This window comes from Magnolia sinica, chromosome 8 (assembly GCF_029962835.1).
Source record: "Magnolia sinica isolate HGM2019 chromosome 8, MsV1, whole genome shotgun sequence".
NCBI classification, from domain to species: Eukaryota; Viridiplantae; Streptophyta; class Magnoliopsida; order Magnoliales; family Magnoliaceae; genus Magnolia; species Magnolia sinica.
In genome coordinates this window covers 43,435,348-43,457,931 of record NC_080580.1, presented here as the reverse complement: position 1 = coordinate 43,457,931, position 22,584 = coordinate 43,435,348, and the positions used below count along the sequence as shown (strand labels likewise).

At 39.2% G+C, this 22,584-nt stretch overlaps 1 protein-coding gene across 1 annotated transcript in view; it reads right to left on the bottom strand.

Moving 5' to 3' along the window:
- Positions 1-9,895, bottom strand: part of LOC131253269 (uncharacterized) — a 32,073-nt gene extending 22,178 nt beyond the window's left edge. The window contains exons 1-6 of the mRNA XM_058254219.1: positions 9,605-9,895; positions 8,259-8,314; positions 6,725-7,653; positions 6,301-6,499; positions 4,497-4,679; positions 3,883-4,259 (exon numbers count right to left, since the gene is read on the bottom strand). Of these exons, the coding sequence (XP_058110202.1) occupies positions 3,883-4,259; positions 4,497-4,679; positions 6,301-6,499; positions 6,725-7,653; positions 8,259-8,314; positions 9,605-9,777 (1,917 nt within the window). The 5' untranslated portion in view covers positions 9,778-9,895. The remainder of the gene's footprint in view (positions 1-3,882; positions 4,260-4,496; positions 4,680-6,300; positions 6,500-6,724; positions 7,654-8,258; positions 8,315-9,604) is intronic.
- Between the last annotated feature and the right edge of the window lie 12,689 nt (positions 9,896-22,584).

Genomic DNA, 22,584 nt, shown 5'->3' with positions numbered 1-22,584 from the left:
AGAATGTGAAATAAGTATTACTTCATTCCATCTTGAGTGCACTAGCGCCTCGCCCATAACCACATCCCCTAGGTTGGGGCTTGGCTTCATTGTTAAACATTGGCCCATCGTCCCTCAACCTATGGGAAGCCATGTGGATGCCTTACATGGGAAGTTAGCATGCTGCCCCATAGTCGATGACGGTCCTCGTGGCACACCAAATTGTCTCCTAAGTCCCTAATTAATTCTTTCATCAACTTTCAGTGCAAGTGTGTATATATCAAAAGTTTTAAATACTTCTTGAAAGCTAATTCATTTCTGATATCCGAGTTAAGACCTTTAAGATATGTTGAAATCTTTTGGTCTTCATACTCACGAAACCCTGGCCGTGATGTCAAGTATGAAACTCAGTGTATTCATTTAAGGACTTGTTCTCTTAATGTAGATTGTGACATCTTTGATATAATATAAGTCATGAGCATAAGTGATGCAAGACTGATGCATGAACCAAATAATATGTGAGATCAAGTAACCGAATTAAGATATTTTACAAAAAAAATAATAATAATAATAATAATACAAACATTGCTATAATCATCACAAATATCATGAAAATTAAAAGAACATCATGCATAATCCAAGCCTAAGCTACCAACATCGTAATACAATATCATTAAATAAAAAAGAAACTATGAACTAATGAATGTAGGGACATCCAATTAGCATAGAGTATAGTTTATTTCAAAATAGAAAACCTAATACAACCTAGGGTAAAAATTAGGGTTTGAGTAATTCGGTAAAGTAGGAAAAGTAGGAATTTTAGGTTTAGGGTTAGAGTTTTGGAAATGGAAAAAATGGGTTTTGATATAATGATGATGGGAAACCAAAAGGGGGCAAGGTGGGATTCACACGTGTGGGGCGTGGGGTGGATGCGTTTAGGTCGGCTGGGGTTTGGATTGTGGACGAGTATGGGAAAGTTGGGTTTGGGAGAAGGCGAAGATTTGGGATGGGAGAATGAATAACCTGAAGAAAATACCTAGATGGGGGTGAAAAGAGAAGATGGTGTGTGGATAGATTGAGACATCGCACCTCCGTTGATGAAGATTAGCCTCGCACCAATCTCCTTTCCAAATCGCATGGGAGTATCTTCAAATCGCATAAAGATGGAAGAAGAAAACAAGAGCTTTTTTCTTTTTTTATCACAAAATCCAATGAGGAAGAGGTTCACACACCCACCCTCTTTTATAGCTTCAAGAAAGTTCAAAAATTACAATAAACACCCTGTTTTATGAAATTTGACGAAAATAGCCCTAATCTAACTAAAATCAAATAGAAACATTAATAATGGTGTAGAAACATAACATAAACAAAACTAAATTCTATAAGCTGATAAAATCTAAGAAAACTAGTGTGGATAATCCACGATCAATGGCCCGATCATGTGATCCAACGGCTCAATCGTCACGTCCCTCCGATCCAACAGTCTGAATCATTCCATAAAACAACTCATGTGCATCTTCCCAGGATGGGGTCTTCCAAATGCTCGCATATGCAAATGAGGTCTTCAACACGATCACGGGCACTCGCCTAGCCACAGGGAAATCAGTGCGGCCCGCCTCCTCCTCTGATACATACGCAAGGGTGTACGTGACGTGATGTCCTCATCAATAAGTCGCAAGTAGGAACTTTCTTTGTAAACTTCTTTTTCTTTTCTCAAGAATTTAATCTCCTTACCTTGATGGATCCGTTCAGCTTGGAGATAATCTCACCATGCTTATGCGTGACCACAAAACTTCACAGCTACTAACTTCACCTTCCGACTATCTACGATTTCCTTGTACTCAAACACCTTTTCCACCTTACTTAGCCAATTGATGAAGTCGCCAACATACAACTGGCCATGGAATTTCGGAATTTCTACCTTAATTCTAGGCTCTCCATTGCGGTCCAACAATCGAAGTAGTCGATCATTGGCGTCTTCACAAACCGAGGCCACCTGTTGTTGGTTAGGACCTTGGTAGGGACCTCCCCTACATGCCCACATGCTCTGACTTCAATCTCTAGATTCCCTCCACGCTGGAGCTCTCACACTTCATTAGTGAGATTGCATACCGTATGCATGAGTTGATCTACTTGATCGGTGAGTATGCATATCAATTGGGTCACTTGCACAAAGTCTTCTTGTGTCACCTCCTTCAAAGCCATTAGGAGATGTTGTAGAGTTGGTAGTTCCCCAACAACCACCTACTCTAATACTAAAATGGTGCAACCCTGATATCCAATCAATGAGATCTCGACCCCCAAATCGGAAAGAAACAAGCAATAGTACACCAAACAAGAATGATGGAGTGGAGAGGGAGAAATAACTTTATTGATATCAAACTTCTCTTATAACATTTAAGAAAAAATCACACTTAGAAAATTTTTGGAATGACTAACTCCTACACCACCTCCCCTTTTATAGACCCTAATGAATCTTTAATGAAAATCCCCCCAACTAAGAGATTGATTTCAAATCAACCATAGTTTATTTCAAACCAATCTAAACTATTTTAGGTAGAAAAAGCCCAATAATAATAAAAATAAACATAGAAAGTAAAATCCTAATTACATCTCTAAATCAGCCCCATCTCTTCAATCACATCCCCCTTCATATCTTCAATCACATCTTTAAATCAACCCCCATATCTCCCAAAAATAATAAATTACAATCTTTGATTTAGGCCCCCAAATTTGTAAATAAACAATCCAAAAAGCAGCATATGTTGAGCCCTCTGGTGGGCCATGGGCTTACGTATTGTTGAGCCCTACTATGGACCTAGTGGGCTGTGAGCCTGCATCATTTCCAGATTCGGTGCTAGGTTAGGAATAAACGCTTTCTTCCTCAATATCAATTACCACAATGGTCACAACGAATTCCTTTTTAATATATGTCCAAATCACCAAATACACATCTGTTTCACAATGTGAGTTTTTTTTTTCTTTTTTCTTTTTTCTTTTTTTAAAAACCTGAAGAATCTAAAACAACCAGAACACCAGATGGTGAACTGAAGCAGGCCTTGGCAGAATAGTGTAACCCCCAAGAAGTGTTTCTCCTTGTCTATCAACAAAAGTAAGCAGTCTAGCTTGCATCCAATGAGCCTTTCCCGATTTTATATGCATGTGAACCCCCCATCCCCATGCCAAAAAATAAATCATTGCATTCCCAAAAAATCTACATGAACATATGCCAAAAATATTTCATAAATATACGAGGATGGACCAAAGACTAAAAATGATTTTAAACCTACATACCAGTCCCAGTACCAAACCCCCTCCAGTACCCTTCACCAGTTTCTGTAACTAGCTCCTTTGCCCAATGCAATATATTTGGGTACATCTGATTATAAGCAACATCGTTTGATTTGTCTATTATGTTCCTTCAAAAAGGATGCTCAATTCATGGATAAATGGCTTGGTCAATTAGGAGTCCAGGATTATCCAACTTACATCTTGCTATCTCGCAGAAATCAAATTTTACAAATTACCAAACAAATGGGTTTCCCCATTGCCCATCCACCAAGAAAATAACCAGCAAACAGTGTCTCATATACTTTTAGAGGATGAACTATGTTAACTGAATCATGTAAAAGCATAACTGAAAAACATACAAATTCCTACTGATACTGACAAACTTATATCCAGATCGCAGTTATAAATTACATTCATTTGCCCATCCAATTTACTGAAAATACCAATATTGATCCACTCAACCTGCAAAATAGTACTTTGAACACAGCATGTGTGTCAAGGCTCAATGGGCTAAAATGTAGAGCTATGCAAGTAATAAAACAAGAAATCAGCAGTCATGTTATCCAAATTTGGTCAGATGGGACAAAAGGTTCTCAATGTGATAGTACTTACCTGAAGAGAAAACTGTAGTTTCTTGTCCCAGTACAAAGCAAAAATAGGAGGGCTTTGCTTTCCAACGACCAGTATACATGCTCCGGGATGAAGAACAGACGGCACACTAGATATGACAGCCACGTACTTCTCGGGAAACCTTTCTTTCGGAGGCAAGATTCCTAAAAATAAGGGATTCTTGCTAGACTGAGCACCGGCATAGGATGTAGGATCAACATGCAACATCCATTTGGGATGCTCCAAGAAAGCACAAAATAGATACAATAGCAGATGTGAATCGGTAGGAAGCTCAAGCGTCCATTTTTTATTTATTTTGTCATACACCTCTCCATTCCCAAGATACTCATAATTCTTCAAACAGGTCCCTTCTGCAAGCTCTGCAAAATTCCAAAAATAGATAGCCAACAGTCATACAGAGTGCTTGGCGCCCTTGATTGCTTTTTTTTATTGGAAATTGCACAACCTCTTTCTAATTAGTATTTTTATGAAGTCCATTCTATTTTATTGTAAACACACATGAACAAGAACCGTTAAGTGCTCACCCTAAGTAGTGAGGACACTTAGATGAGAATTTACCTCGGACCCACCGTGAGGTCAATGAGATGAGAATTTACCTAGGACCCTCTGTACTGTGTAATCAGCACGCACGCTGCTTTGGGGTAGCAAACCCTTGACCCAATCTCCTTTCATCAGTGCATGAAGCCTCTGGTGTTCAGTGATGGCATCCACACACTCCTGTATAAGAGGGACTGCAGGGTTCTGCTGTGGATGTTGAAGAACAGATAAGGGCAACTGTGCTGTAAATAGAAAGAAGATCCACATGAAAAAGAGAGAAATGTGTAGACAATTGGCGAGACTAACACCATGAAAAGAAAGTTTGGAAATCACATAAATTAGACACTTCTCAACTTTGCTAAGAGTAAACAGATTATGCAGTCCTCTGAGGTTAAGTTATTAATGACAAATGCACATTCAAATACGAGAATTGATCAGCTAGAACCGATCATACTGTATGACCCCTTTTTTATTCCTTCTGAATTTTTGTTTCCATTTTTCACTTGCAAAAACTAATAATTTTTCACTTGAAAAAATTAGATATCTTCAACGGAAAAATGCTCGTAAGCACTAATGATGAGGACATCTGACCATTTGGTGTATACCAAAGGACGCAGAGATTGGCCCAACCTTCACTTTGGCTCAATGACTTATACATGGGCCCAAGTGGGCTACACTGAGGACTTGAAGACCCAACATGCATGATTGTGCGTCCCCGAAGACCCTACACTAGGAAGATGCATGTGGGCTGCTTATTTGAGGAGTTTTGACCATTAGATCACAAGGACACGATGATCGGACGATTGGATCATGTGCATCCTTCGATCGGTCGGTCGGATCATTGTGATCCTTGATCACTTTGATAATTAGTATTAGGATTAGTTGTTTTTATGTTTTTAATGGTTATTTACAGTTTAGGATGTGTTATTTTCAGCTTATTACATCATGGGACATGTGAGGTATGTTTTATTGAGGGGTATTTTTGTCAAGACACATTTATTGAGACTATATAAAGAGGGACGTCCAGCCCTAGCCCATTATTATTGAATGAAAAAACGATTCTTTTAGAGGAAAAGCCTTTTCTCTCATGTGATTTGAGATTCTCTTGTGAAAAGAGATTGCTTGGTGTGAATCCAAAGGTGTAAAGCCTAGTTATTCTCCTCATCTCTATCTTATTCATCTCTAAAAGGTATTTTTCATTCTCATTTTTTTCTATTTCTCCACTTTAGAACCAAAATCTTCCTCACCATTCAACATTCTCCACATCTCACTTCCCATCATTCTACAACCATAACCTACGCCTAATCAATCAAAACCAAAGTGTACCGTCTACCCTTGTCCGTAACGGCTGTACGAACGACTGTATGAACAGCCGTACACCCTCTTCCCCATTTCTTCTTTGATTTTGTAAAATCTTAGCCCCAATAGCCTTCAAAATCCCTAATTTTCTAACCCTAGAACCCTAGAATTGTGTAAATCTGCCCATTGAATTAGAACCATACCTATACTAACGTGAGAGTTCCAGTCTCTCATTGGGCCTTAGATTTTCATGCTTATGTGGTTTATGCCTATGTGGGAGTGTGATTTAACATAAATCTGAATTTTATTATCTATTGGAACTCTTTTAATCATGGTAAAATGGCATGTTATTACATTTGACTTATTTTGATTAATCCGTTAATAATCTCCTGCATCCAAATGGTTAGATCACATGTCCTGCATCAACTGATTGTAGGTTAAGTTAGCCTACAACCATTTGTAGCTGGCCAATTCTCTTCCAATATAAACCTAAAGGGGATACACATAAGCAACCAAATTCTGGCAAGTCGAAGGAGGGAAGATAAAGATACAATACTAACTTACATGCAGAACCATCACGAGCTTGCACAAGAGCAGCACGTAGCTGATGAAGAAGCCCATCTTCATCCAACGTGAATGCTGGCTGCCATTCTTTGGTCCCATCAATTGGAGACATAGTGGCAGGTGGTCCAGCATTCAGTGATCCTCTTCCCACTTGATTGACATTAATTGAGACACCAAGTTTGGCAGCTGTTTGCATAACCTGCAAAAAGATCATAAAATTGGATGATTTATGGAACTTCTCAAAGACATCTATATTTTGCTCAGAAGGCCCAAAAAACACAGAAATTTGAAACCTGAATAGGACTAGTTTCAATCTTTTTGCAAAGATAATAAAATTGGATGACATGTGAAACTTCTCAAAGACATCTATATTTTACTCATAAGGTCCAAAAATTTTAAAAAAAAACACAGAGAAAATTGAAACCTGAATATGACTAGTTTCAATCTTTTCAACGAGAGGATTTAGCAAAATCGAAGAAAACCATTGTCTGAGACGATCTCGCCATTGCTCGATGTTTGGATAGACGCCTAAATTCTCGAAAGCTTCAATCGTTTGTTCCATCGACATAGGTGGAGGCAAGTCACCCTCTCCTTTCTTCGGGGGTGTGGTGTACTTTTGAGAGCCAGGGGACATCCTCATAGACCGCAACGGTGTACTCCTTGCAGTCCCAGAGGTAGTAGCTGAATTTGCAATAGTACTGGGGCTGGCAGAGCCAAAACCATGAAGGGTTGGTGGAGGGCTCATATGACTTTGGCTAGGAGTTGCCACTTTCATCACTGATTCTGTTATCTTCTCATCTACATCTGCCAAGAACTGCTCAAGCATTGCCTCAGTCTGGATTTCTTTTGCATTGGTAGGTCGCTGTTTCGACCAAGGAGTTGATATCTGCCGATCTGAAGCCTGTAAAGGCGCCGGCGGTGAGACAAGGAACAGAGAAGATGGCGAACCTGGAGATAATGATGGAGCATAAGAAGCCACAGTCTTCCCACCGCTGGTGCGTCGCTTATCAGATCCAATCCGGAATGAACGATTTGAACTAGAGGCCGAATGATGGAGCGGGACGAGCACATCTGAAGGAGACGATGCTGAATGAGGCCTTGACTTGGGCGGCTTCTTCATCGACTCTGATTCAACCTGTTCGGTTTGTTTTGGCCTTGATCCTAAAAGACCTTGTTGACGCACAGTTAGACCACCCTGCTCCTTGATACCTTTCAAAGCAGATGCAGATGACTTGGAGATACCGACGCTAGAACCATTTCTTGCTTTGTGCAGCAATACAGCTCGGAAAAAAGCAGATAGAGTTCCCAACAAAACCACAACTACCACCATCTGTGAAATCTTGATGACCAAATCTGAAACATATAAGATAAAGAATCCTTATGGAGAGAGAGAGCAAAAGATCATGAACGATTATGGATCCATTCTGAAATTACCACCTTTTTTTTGTGTGCGGGTGTGTTTTTGTGTGTGGGTGTGCAGCAGATGGAATGCACTCCACCAAAATCACAGGAAGAGCCATTCTTATCTTACATGTGACTTGGGTGGAAAAGGTGAAAAGAGGAGCCTGTCTAATGCATTCCCATTCCACAGCCCGCCCTAAACACATTTAACATTTCCAACAATAAAGCAGAACCAATCCCGAATTTACAGGCACATTAAACAGGTTCTAATGGTGGGTTTGGATATGACCTCAATTGTAGGTCAAAGCCAATATTTTGGTAGAATGATAACCATCTGCTCGGGACTGTATTTGGTACGGTTCAGAAAATGGGAACCACAATATGCTGGTTCTCATTCTTTTGCTTTCCCTGCCCTAAATCATCATTCTCGTTTCGTCATGTCAGATAAGAAATGCACCAAAACAATTTGGACTTAAAAATTAAAGCATGCTGCCCAGCAAATATTTAGAGAGTAGCAACACCCGATTATACAATAAGAAAGTCAAGGAGTAGCTTACAGGCTGTAGTCTGGGAGAAGTGCATGAATCTCAAATTGTTGATGAACCCATTTTCCCTGATTACAATATCCCTTGTTAATAGCCGAAGTCGAAAACCAGACCAGGCATGCAAATGCATAGGCAAACTGACAGTCCTATTTGATATATATATATATATATATATATAGATATAGAGAGAGAGAGAGAGAGAGAGCATTTGAAATTCAGAGAAATGTAAAGTTAATTGCACGGGTGCCATTAGACTACTAGTAGGCATTCATGCCATTGTTGCATGTGTACAACATCAAGACTGTTCACCAAGTGGGCCCCAACATGTATGTAACCAGGCCCAAAGATAAGGCTAGCCTGTCCATTAGGTAAGCTACATTTGTACCTTGAATACTGACAATAGGTCAATTCTTTTTCACCATCCAGTATCCCCATGGAATTTGTCCCCACCTGGTGAGCAGACCAGCCATTGTTGTTCAGGGAAAACACATAGTGGGGCCACGGCCACCTGATGAATGGTAGAATCTCACACATGTATTACCATGTCTATGCCTAGAATTCTAGTTCGTCTAGCAACTAGCCTTACCAGCACTCTTGAACTAGAGGTACAATTAGGATGCTCATGAAAATAGCTTCTTCTTTTTTTATTTTTAGTCAAAAGAAACAAGAAAAAAAATATATAGTAAATCTAGTATTCTGGAAAATATCTTAGGCTATGTTTTGGCACAGGATGCAAGAAAAATATTTTAATATTTTTGGAATTTCCACTATTTGTAGAATTTTCAGAAATGATGAAATGGTAGTTATATGGATGTGAAAGAGCTCTTTCTTTCCCATGCAGCATAAAAGAGCTCCATTCAAACCTTTTGGAAATTCCACTAAGAAAAGAAATTCCAACATCACAAGTTCTGTCCCCAAAATGGCCGTTAGTATTGGGAATGTGAGAAATAATACGCAATTTTTTGGATTCTACTTTTCATATGTGCTTCATGAAAATCACAAAAAGACACTGATATGGATGTGAAAGAGTTCCTTCTTTCCAACTCCATTTTGCATTTCACAAATTCCAAATTGAAAAATTAATTTTCTTAGCTCCTGAAATGCCATGAGCCAAAAAACAGTGACATTCCTTGCACAGATTAATGCGGATAGACCCAAAACCAGAATTTTTCAAAGGAGGAAAAAAAAATCAGAATATTCGTTATTTCAAATTTTCCCTTAAAATACTGTTGAAACCCAAGTAGAACCCTATGTTGTAAATGATAAAGATGTAAGCATTTTCAATAGAAGAGAAAGGTGATGAGTAAGAAACACTGTAAACCATGCAGACAAGGTGTTTGTTGTGTTTTAGTGAGAACCTGGAAAGGATGGCGAGAAGAGCGAGTAAGGAAGAGATGAAGACGGAGAGAATGAAAAGAAAGGTGGATTTTGAGGGCTGGAGGCTTTTGGCAGTGAGGGCAGCAGAGAAGGTTGGGTTTTGGTAGATGGAGAACTTGGATTTGGATCCTGGAGGGCTCTTCTCTCCATCCATTTGAGAGAGAGAGAGAGAGAGAGAGAGAGAGAGAGAGAGAGAGAGAGAGAGTGCGATTAGGCGGGAAAAAGGGTTTTTTCTTCCTCCATTGAGCAGCGGAAGCAGCTGCACGAGAAGGGGGGGTGATGTTGCTCTTTTTCCAATAGCTTCCGCTGGATTTCCTGCGAAAGCCTTTCGCATTCCTGCGCTGGAAACCTAGGTGGGACCCACCGTGATGTTTGTGAGAAATCCACCCCATCCATCCGTTTTGTGAGATTATTTCAGGACTCGAGACAAAAATCGATCAGAATCCAAGACTCAGGTAGGCCGCACTAAAGAAAAAGTAGGGTAGGGAAATTTCTACCGCTGAAACCTCCCAGGGTTGGCAGTAATGTTTACCTGCCATCCGTACCGTTCATAACGTCGTTCCCACCGAATGAATTGAAAACGCAGATATTTGCCAAATTCAAAATTTCCGTGACCCCACGAATATTTCAATTGTGTGGGTTCAAACCTCGCGTTCTTGGCTCACTTGAGTATGGATAGCGCTCATTTCTTGACTTGTGTCCCAAAATGAGCTCACAAGATAAAGGGACAGGTGAATTTCTCACAAATATTATAGTTGGTCCCACCTAGAGCTGGGCAGAAAGGGACCGATCCGATGGATCCGACCCGATCCAACCCGAACAGATCCGAACTGAAGACTAGGATCGGGTCGGATCGAGTTGGCCCAGTAAGATCTGACAGTTAATCGGATCGATTTTAGATCAATGGTCAACCCAAACCGACCCGATCCACAATCCGATCCGATTCGACCCGATTCGATCCGCACAATGTTTATTCACCATTGTTTCTTATAATGTTGTCCACTTGAGATTGGGATATACCTCTCTTTTTTTAATACCATAAAATGATCTAGAAAAATAGATGGACGGCATGGATGAAATAAATACATCATGCTAGGGCCCACAGAGCACCGACTTTCAATCCTTTGACTGGTGGGATGGGGAGTAGCCAAATCATCTTCTCACACGGCTCAAGGTGCCTCGAGTAGAGCTCCCTAACAAGTCGTCCATTTCACGTTCTTGCTTGAGATGTTAGGTGGGTCTTACCGTGATGTTTGTGATAAATCCACACCGTCCATCCGTTTTGGGAGCTCATTTTAGTACATGTTGCTAAAAATGAAGTATATCCAAGACTCAAGTGGCCCTTACGAGAGGAAAGAGTGTAGATTCAATGGCCACCTTCCTTTGTTTTCCCTCTTGTCCAGCACACTTGAGCTTTGGATCCACCTATTTTTTGGTATGTTCTAAAATGAGCCCTCAAAATTGATGGACGGTGTGGATTTCTTACAAATATCACTGTGGGCCCACATAGCATAAAATCCACGTCCCAAGGAAAAACCTTGGGACGCGGATCGGCAGGTGTACCACGCACCATCACAGCTGGTTTGGCGTGTTGCTATCAGCAAGTTCTATGGGTCCCATCATGAGGTATGTATTATATCTAAACCGTCCATCCATTCGGCAGGCTCGTCTTAAGGCTTGAGCTGAAAAATAAGATAGATCTAAAGATCAAGTGGACCACACTACAAAAAGCGGTGGGATTGAATGTCTACCATTGAAACACTTTTAGGGTCAAGAATATTCGATCTGAACCGTACTTAACCCGATCCGACTCGATTTTCCTAATCGAGTCGGACTCGATTTGAATCAGGCCAGCAATACAACGGATCGGATCGAGTTCGGGTCAGGCACTGAAAACTTCGGACCGAGTCGAGTTGGGCCCAATCCGGTCCGACTCGACTCGATGCCCACCTCTAGTCCCACCTAGGTTCCCATCGCAGGAACCTCCTACGAAAGGCCTTTGATTTCCTAACAAATATAATATCAAGAAAAAAAAAAAAGAATAAACAATATTATCACGAGATTCTTGAAATCTTAATTGATTTTAAAAAATCATTTTTTTTGGTGATATTTTCCCGATACTCCTGTGGTATTAACTCGACAACCTGTACAAACTAAAGCTAGACATCGAGTCGAAGCGAGTCGAGTTAGGCTCAGCTCGGCTTGGCTCGATTAACTGCTACCCCAGCTCGAGTTCGACTCTGCTCAATGCTCGGGCTACTTTGTCCAGCTCGACACGGCTCGGTCAGTAGTTCGAGTCAAGTTTGAGCTTGAACTTTCAAGCCGAGTTTGAGTTTGAGTTTGAGTTAAGTTTTCAAGATGAGTTCAAATTTGAGGTCGGAAGTTTCGAGTTAAACTTGTACTTATACATAACATTTAAACAATAACACAATAAAATTGAAAATAAAAAACAATATACAAACTGAAAATTAAAAATATTCTAATTACAAACTTGCAAATTTACAAGAACATTAGAAAAGTTTTCTATACTATCGTTATTTACTAATTACTGCTGGAGAGGAGATTCGTTTGTCAAGCTCGAGCTGCTATCAAATTCTTCATATACGTACTCGTCCACCTGTCCTAAATCAAAAGGTGGAAAGAGCTTTTCATCGTGCTTTCATATAGTATGAATTAAATTAATTAAACTTTCTTTGTGAGCAAATTTACATGTAGTTCCCAACACCCCATAAAATGCACCAAAACTAGAGAGAAACTTGGATGGTTTGTTACTCTTCTCCTCTTTCATACTACTTTTTAAGGCGAGTTGGAATTGCTCTTCTTTCAATGTTAATAATCTAATTTCCTCTTCTGCCTTGCAAAGTTTGGATGGTGAAGTGAAATGTTTTTTTATTCAAATCAATAAGGGCTTGAAAAAGAAGTTGAACTTCCTTTAGAGCTTCAGGACACAGTTTTGCATCTCCACCCTGACATGATAAATGTAACCTGAGCCGATTAGTTTTGTTAACAAACTTGGCTATAAGACCTCGTCCATTTCGTACCATTTTCTATGCTTATGTGCACAATGATCGACGCTCTTGGCCAGACCTAGACTATCCGTGCATAGTGCACACCCAGCTGACCGGAACCCCAAATCTTCGAAACAGATTTCATATCGATCGTCCCATCGCCATGATGGCATAGGTACCACCCATGCATCTATGCCGTTAGTGAGATACAGCGCGAAGAATCGTTAGTGTATCATGTGTGTCTGGCGTCATATACTCTATTCCACACATGTGCACAACACATGTCGTACACACATCGGTGAGAGAATCTCTACCCATGTGTGTGATGTCATCCTCCCATACCATCCCTCTCTCATGTGATCCCCAAAGTCAACTTCTCTCTATACCATATCATATGCATGACATCATCACACCATGTCATCCCATGCCCCTTTAATCCACCATTAATTCTTAATCATGCATAAATTCTCATAATCCTAGCCTAAGCTAACATTAATCACATTAGCCTAACCTAACCAAATTTTTATCCATTTCTCTACAAAGACCCCTCCATCCCTTAGCATTTTCACCATTTCCTACAATAGAGAGAGAGAGAGAGAGAGAGAGCGAGAGAGAGAGAGAGAGGAGTGATCTTGGTGGGCCATCAACTCCATCAATCACATCCCTTTCATCCATCTCAACCATCCATCTATTCCATTAAGGTGAGTACACCCACTACACTCTTAGTTGGTTTTCTTTCTTGATTATTTGGATGATTAATAGTGGTGATGATATAATGATAATGATGTGATCAATGGTGTGAATGCATAAAAGAATACATATAAAAAATAATAATAATATAAATATTTTGTTATGGACTTTATGTGGGACCCATTGATAGTGGGCCCCACCAGAATTTTGTACGCCATCCAAGCCGTCCAAATTGTGGCCCATTGGGTTGGCCACACACTCACACACACACATGTGCACACACTCCACATTATAAAAATAAATGAATAAATAAACACTAGGGGTGGATGCTGTTATTGCCAGCGTCCAGAGGACACTGCGGTAAGCAGCGTCCCTGCTGCTGCTTGAAAGAGAAAAGGGGTTGGGGTTGTGGGTCCACAATGGGCCCCACCCATGATGCATATATTTAATCCACGCCATCCATCCGATTCCCCTACTCATTTTAAGAATTGAGCCGAAAAAATGAACCTAATCCAAATCTTTGGTAGGTCATACCATCAAAAGGATCATATTAATGATAATGAACTATTATGGTCCATTGTGATGTTTGTATACACCGAAATATATCGAATATTGGGCTCATTTTATCTGTCACGAGCCCGGGAACCCAGTAGACGGAGTAGATCGTCATGATATAGGCCCCGTTTATGAAAATCCATCAATATATATATGAAAACAGCTGGACGTTGTTGCCGCCAGCGTCTGCTGCATGGAATAGAGGCTGGGACCGTGGGTGCAACCACAGGTCCTAATGTGATGTATATCGAACATCTACATTGTGCATTTGATGGGTCCCCTTTAGAAATTGGGATACACCAAAAATCTGTCGTACACGGAACTCAGATGGCCCACACCATCTAGAATCTTATGAAATCAGAAAGTTTCGTAGGTCTTATCACGAGGTATGCCTTATATCCCAACTGTCCATCCATTTGGCGAGTTCATCTTAAGGCTTACGAAGAAAAATAAGACAGATCTAACTATCAAGTGGTCCAAACTACAAAAGCAGCAGAGGATTGAACGTCTACCATTGAAACCCCTTTTGGGTCACAGAAGTTTTGGATCAATGTGAAACTTGTTTTTACTCTTAATTCAAGTCTTTATGACCTTATGAACAGATTGGATGGAAAATAAATGTTATGGTGGGCCCTGTGAATTGTTTAACGATGAAATCATTATCTCCACTACTATTTGTGGTGCGGTCTAGATAATCTTTAGATATGATTCATTTTTATTTGGATAATGCTCTAAAATGAATATAGATGAACAGTGTAGATATAATAAATACATCACTTTGGGACCCATGTAACTTTGATCTCCTTTGAACTGTTCATACAACTCGGAGCTCGAACATATAAAAGCACTTGCTGGGGTCCACTTGAAATTTAGATGCATCTGCAACTTAGTCTAACCCCTTAACCAAGTGGGACACACATAATGGATGAGTTGGATATGTGAACCATGCCTCGATGGCCCAACAAATGATTATGAATGTTTTAAGGGGGATAAGTAGGTGCTTCTTTTGATACTCATGTAGGGCTCACCAGACCATGGGGCCCACTATGATGTTTAGGCTACATCCAAACCATCTGTCTATTTTAACGGCACAAGAAATAGTGTTGTTGTAATGTCCGCCACTAAAACCTCCTAGAATTTCACCATAATATGTGTTAGATCCATACCATCTATCGACTTTTGTAGACCTTATAAATGTGACCCTGCCACATCGGTGGGACTCACCCACTTGGATGAACCCAAATTGCCCATAGTTGAAACCTTCAAGGGTCCACTTTGATGTTTAGGAGGGATCCAACCTGTCCATTTGTGTTACACAGATTGTGACCCTCCAACGTGGCTAACCTCCTTAGGGTCACTTTAATGTTTATTTGTCACCCAAAACTGATTGGGCCCACCATGTGGGACCCACTATAAAGTTTATTTGCCATCGAAGTTTATTGGGGGTTGTTGTGTGCCCCACTATTATGTTTATATACCATCTAAACCATACAAAAGTTATCCCTATTAGATAAACTGAAAACATGAAGATATCGCCTAAGCTAAAATTCCCTGGCCCACTTAAACTAATGAACTGGTGATTTTGTGCCACCCACTTACCTATGCGACCTTGTGATCTTATATGGCCCACTCGCCTGTACAAAAATGGTAATTTTTGGCTTTTAATCTTATGTTTGTAAGATGTGTGAATAACCGCTTAATCCAGTGTAAGGGTGTAATACATGTGTTTGGCCCCTTAATCATGTGGGCATGTGACGTATGTATGTCCACCTAATCCTATGCAATTATGGAGTACATGTAGTCATCTAACCGTACGATTGCGAAATGCATACAAGGCCAACCAACTACATGAAGTTAGGTGGCATTGGTGACCACCCAATGATATGACCACGTGCTTATAGGCACAACCATGGTCACCTAAAAAATGAACAATTGGGTTGTACGTGCAAATTTTCTTAGTCATGAGAATTATGATATAGGTTAGATTATACAACTTGATAATGGAGTGGCCCTCAATTCGGTGTCATGCGACATAGATACAACCCTTACATTATGCTCATAGGTGAGGCAGATGCAGGGACCACTAAACTATATTTGATGTGATGAAAGCTAGTTCTTGGCCTTTTGATCATGTGACACCGAATCTGAGTCATTCTCCTATAAAGTATTGGACGGTCATAGATTAAGAGTTAGTGTAACGTAGTGTAACCAAGTATGGTGGGTATGCTTGTGATTGTGTCTTAGATGCTTTAAGATGCGGTTACTAGACTATGATACAAATTATATGTCCACTCAACCAAGTGAAATTATGGCATCGACAACCTGACCATGTGAGAGCTTAATAAAGTGGTTGCCCATAGATGTATGAGTAATAGTGTAGTAAAAATAAGTAACCATGTGACCTTAAATCCTTTATTATGGCAAGTAGAGTGACATTTGTGTGACCACTCAACCATATGGACTTTTGATAATGGAGTGGCTATAAGACCATGTGGGCATATGAGAATTGTGTGATTACTCAGACTTGTGGACTATGCTAACAGTGTAACCTCTTAGGTATGTGAACTTAGGACGTGTGTCAAATTGATTATGGACCCTACCTTGATGTAAGTATTATATATTTCATCATTTATCCATTAGGCTAGCTAATTATAGAACATGATTCCAAAATGACCTACATCCAATTCTTAAATAAGTCAAACAATATGAAATATTGTTAATTGAATGTATAACTTTCAAACACTTGTGAACCCACTCAATGTACGTATTTTATCCGCACTGTTTAATTGTTTTGCCAACTAAACAGTTTGATCATGGAGCTCGCTAACGTGTGCCTTGTGCATCTGAACTATTCTTCCTTATACTACCTTAATGTATGTGAGTTACCTATACTATCTACTTATTGGGACCCACCGTAATGTTTGTGTGTGGACCCATCTGCTTGCAGTACTACTTGGAAGTAAAACCCACTACGTTGTATGAGACAAACCCACGCCATCCAACAGTGACTAACTCTTATGTGTATATTATATACACGAGTCGTTCAACGTAGGACTAACTGTATCTTATGAGATTTACCTGTGCCTTCCAAACCATTATAGAACTACAATTATTTGCAAATCCAACCTACTAACAACCCACTTAAAGGTGAAGCCCACTACATTATATGAGTTTCACCAACACTATCCATCCTGTGGCTTATTTACTATATGTTATATCTATGCCATTCATCTCATAACTACTTGGTGTATGTACTTTGTGTCACCACCACTCATCAAACATAAGGCCCAATTAAGGTATAACCATGTAGTCGCAATAGAAGAAAATCATGTCGTACCACAGCCGCTAATGGGATATCTATCTTGTGAAGGATATGGAGTAATTCTGAATATAATTAATGCTCGTGATTATGATAGCTATGGATGATTTTAGTGATGTTAGTGATTATGGTTAATAGAAGTATGTAATTTAATATCTTGATTAATGTTGTTCCACTTCATAGCATACTAAATTCATCTACTTAATCATGTTGATATTGATCATACTCATGCACCATGGAATGATGGTATGTGCAAGTGTACTTCAATATATTTGCTCATGTGTAAGATATGTCCTCTTCAGTTTAGTCACATGAACATGGATTGATACATTTGATAGTGGCACATGATGATTATATCTCATTTTTTGCTCAAGGTTAGGCAGATCCTAAACTCATGGCATTATATGCATACCACATGCCCTTGAACGTATACCTTATCATAATTGCTTGAATTTATACATAAACATGACATACATGTGATCAAAATACCACAGTTGTACTGTATAAGATGAGTTGGATCTTGACGATGAAATGTACATCTATGATGATGACTTAAGTTATCCTTGAAAATGTGCCCCTTGGGTTGAAAATCCCTAAACCTCGATACTAGCTAGGGATGTCTCATCGTCGGGCCAAGTGGATACATGAGTCATGGATTTGACTCCCACTGATGAGGTTGGGTTAAGAAGAGGTGGGTCCAACCTGTTTAAGGGCTGAGGCGCAAACAGGGACTGATCTGACCCTCCAGTGAGGAGAAGCGCAAATGAGGTACGCTACTAGTATACAAAATGGAGGTTGTAACCCCATTGGTGGGTAGTGAGGTCGATTGCTTATGTCTAGTGCATAGGTGTCGACTATGGTGTTTTCACGAGATATACAGTTATGATATGGCATGATAATATGATGATGATGATGTGATTACAGATGCATGTAATACGGTTATGGCTGTGGTATAAGAGAAATGAAAATATGACTTGGTGGTGTTGGTAGCATTGAATTAGAGTATTACTATGATGCATATGTATTGCATTGGCATTGGCATCATACTTTACGTACTATATGCCTTTCACTATACATGATTTCTTTGTGGCATATTTTCTTGCTTTCATGTAGGACACACTGCGCACACGTGTGTACTCACTAAGCTTTTTGTCTAAGCTTCCTATTTCCCATTTTTTCAGGGCAGGAGTAGCTTGGAAGACTTAGCTTTTTCGATGCGTTGTATCTATTTTCCAATTTGACAATGTTGATGTTGTGTACCTTTTGAAAAACATTATACTTATAACCATCTGGATTTATAATGGAGAGTATTGCTTGGTATTTTGATCATGGATCTTCATGATCATGTATTTTATTTATATATATATATATATATATATATATTTCAGTCAAAAAATCTTCCTTGTAGTGTGCTGAACTCGGGACTTGGTGTATGGAAATTAAGTGCTGGATTCGGGGCATCACGGAAGTTGTCCGTCCCTGGATTTGGGGCGTGACATTGGCCCACACATATGACACAAAATCTTCAATTTTCCAGACTTCGGGCAGTGGACTAAGGAACCATAGTCCCAAACGTCAGTTGATGGTTCACTCGAAAACATATCTACACTTTGTGTTGGAGAAATTAGTAATTTGATAATAATGACATATAAAAAATAAATAAATAATAAAATATGAGATATAAAAGCAATAATGAAATGTAAATTATAACATTAAATAAAAAAATATTGTATGAAAATAAAATAAAAGTCATTGATGCATTGCACTTATAACCTCCATCAACATAACATAGAAGTACACGTTACATCATTTTCAGGTTTTAAGAAAATTAACAATAATTTTTAACATAACATCATCACGTTAATGTTGTTGCATGTGCAATCTAATCTTGAGACTTGTTTTCCTCCTCATCCTCCTCCTCAATATCAAAGTTATTACCTCCCTAAATCGGACACAACCAATCTTATGTACGAATTAATGCTTTAACTATTTTTAGTGAAAGAGAGCTTCGATGCTTGCTCACGACCCTACTCCCTGTGCTAAAAGTATTTTCTGATGCTATCATTGAAATAGGAATTGACAATATATTCCGTGACATCGCCGATAGTGTAAGGTATTTTCCTTCACTAACTTTCAACTTCCACCACTCTAAAACATCGAAGTTTGAATCCCAGTGCCTTACAATTGACTCTTTGAGATACAAGTCTAACTTTGTTTCTTTCGTCTTATTATTTGTATCTTCTTGTGCTAAGAAAGAAATGTATTCATCGTCAAGCATATGGTCATCGCTTGTAGAAATAGCATGAGCTCTAACTTTTTTATCACTTGATATGATTTCTAATCTGAAATGAAAATCTATCAACTAATGATGAAGCTCAACATGCTTCATTAGAATCTCGTCTAGCTCCCCAACAACTTAATCTTTTCCAGCAACCAAGTGAACAATGTTGGCTTGCTCTATACTTGCATTAATTGATATATATTGATAGCGTCAATGACTATTGAATAAGGAATACCTCTACACAATTACACACCCAACACTCACAATCAAGTATAGTTTGCATGACATAAAAATAGATATATTCAACAATGAAATTCTAACTAATGACAATATACATAGAATATAGTGAACCAATATAATTCCACTATTAAAAAAATGTGGTAGAAACTGTAATGCGAGTGAACATATCAAGAAAATTAGATAAATCAATATGTGACCATTCTATTTCACCTAGAAATCAGGTTGTATGTGAACTCCGTAGGATGACTAGAAAATCAACAAGTGAACTTCCACTTCACCTAGAAATCATATGGCACTGGCCAAGGTGACTAAAAAAATCAATAAATAAACTTCAACTTTACTTGAAAAATCATATGGAACTCCGAAATGTGACTAGAAAATCACAAGTGAACTTCAGCTTTACCCGTAAATCACAATACAAGTGAAATCCGCAAAGTGAATAGAAAATCAACACATGAATTTTGATGTCACTCAGAAATCATAAAGAACTCCGCATAATGACCCAAAAATCAACAAGTTTATACAAAATAAACCATCAAAGCCACAAAAGGGCAATTATTCTGTCAAACCGCAAAAGGGAAAATGGTCCATTAAAGGATGAGATAAAAAGGGATTATTCCTAAAAGCCACAGAGGCACAAATGATCCGCAAGGTAGTGGTACGTTCACAACAAATTTCATTTAATCCATTAATCAGAAATGTCCACTAGTTCGAGGACCTCAAAAATATCATCAGGTAATAACAAGTGGGAAACATTTAATTGATTAATCAATTTTCAACTTGAGATAACATGTGGCGATCAAATTATTCATGCTTACTAGAATTAAAGAAGCATGTCAATCATTCAATTTAATAGTTGATTGCATTGAGGATTAGCATATTTGAGTACTGAAACAAGTAGATTACTTAAGAAGCTTAAGAGGTTACAATTACAAAAGAATAAATGTCACTATAGCAAGATTAATGAACTTAAGTGGAATCTTAAAGGGGGAAACCTCACCTCGATCAATTCAAGATGAAATTAGCTCGAATCACCCGAATATGCATAATTCTAACTCGATTGAACAACTTAGATGTGAGGCCCACTAGATAACACTTGATTACAACTTGATAAGTCAAATCTGATCGATGCACATGAGTCCATGACCCAATCAAAACACTATGGAAACTATTAACAGTAAGCTATCTATAAACAATAGACTTAGTGAAAAATCACTGAGTTAACTCGGTAACAAAACGAATGAAATCATGTCTCAATTTTCCTCTACTTGGTAGCTCAGCTCAGCGACTCAACATGAACTCACACAAGGAGCAACTGTAACTGATATAAGCACGAACTCGGAAAAACACTCATTGTTATAGGAACCCGGTGAAGAACTGAGTGACTCGGCTGACTCGGATTTGAGTTAAACAACGATCCGCCACCACCGACTCCTTCCCTCTTTATTCCTTCTCTCCTACTCCCTCTTTCTTTCTTTCCTCCAAATTGATGCTCACATCCAACTCCCATATTGGAATTAAGCCTAGCCCAAACTCGTTCTCGACTCAGCCCAAGACCATCTGCCAAGTTAAATCGGTAGCAAAACCTGGCAACGACTCCCTCTCATGGTTCTTCTCCTTCTTCATTCTTCCTTTTCTTTCCTTTCTTTACTTTACTCTTCTTCTTCTTCTTCTTTTCTTTGACTCTCTCTTCCTAATAAAAAGTTTAGCAAGGAAACTGAAGCCAACCAGATCTCAAACATTGACTTAGTGAGTCGATAACCTCCACACGACTGGAACTTAAATCAGAAGGAAGATCAACATGCAGATCAAAGCTTCTTCTTTGATGCCTGCCTCCCACACATTAGAGAAACTCTCTAGATAAAGAGAACCCTAGACTCAGCCCAACTCTAACCGACTCGTTCTAGACTTGGCATTGAGTAAGACTCAGCTAGCTGGCTCGACCTGAACTTGATTGGGAGTGCGGCACCACCCAAATATCTCTCTCCCTCACCTCTACTTTCTTCTTATCTCTTCTCTTTCTCACTTCATCACCTGACCAAGATAGAGCTGGACTCATCCCCCAGCAGTTGGTGCAACACCACACGGACACCACTCTTTAACTCTCTTTCTTCCTCTGATTTTCTTTCTCTTCTAGGAGTATTTCTCCCTCTCTCTCTCTCTCTAAACAAGGGAAGAATCCTGACTTGACCCGGACTCAATGAACTACACGACTCAGACGAGTCACATGGTGTGACACGACTCGTCTCACGAACTCTTTCTTGTTTCTTTTTCTTTCTCTCTCAACTTTTTATTTTAGGCAAGAATGCCCTAAAAGTGGCCTAAATAGGCTTTTGATATATCTAAAGAGTTCGACGGTTAATCTCCTAGTTAGTTATAAGATTGGCTCTAATCTGAACAACTCAATCAAATGACTAGTTACAACAATTCTTGCTTACATGGCTATAAACCAAAACTACAGATGGACTTCTAACACCATGACCAACCGAATGATTGTCTTAGATCAGAGAATATGGCCCACTTAGAGAAGATGAGTTTTTCAGCCACTCGAAGAAGACAACTCCACTGATAATGGTGAAATACTATTGGATGGTTAATCTTTTAATCTATCACACATGGATGGTGTGGATTGGTCCACTGAACACTATGGGACCCATCTTTTAGACGAACACAAAGGATATCTTAATAGGTTTGGATTTCATTGAGTGGTGACAAGGGAGATACAAGTAATAGTTGTGAACCCTAATTATTAAAAATAGGCTTCTAGACACGTTGATCAATTCGAAATGAACATCAAAGATGGTTTGCAAGGCTATCTTATGGCTTGGATCATGTCTAGGGCTATATGTTGCCAGAAGTGGAAAGATT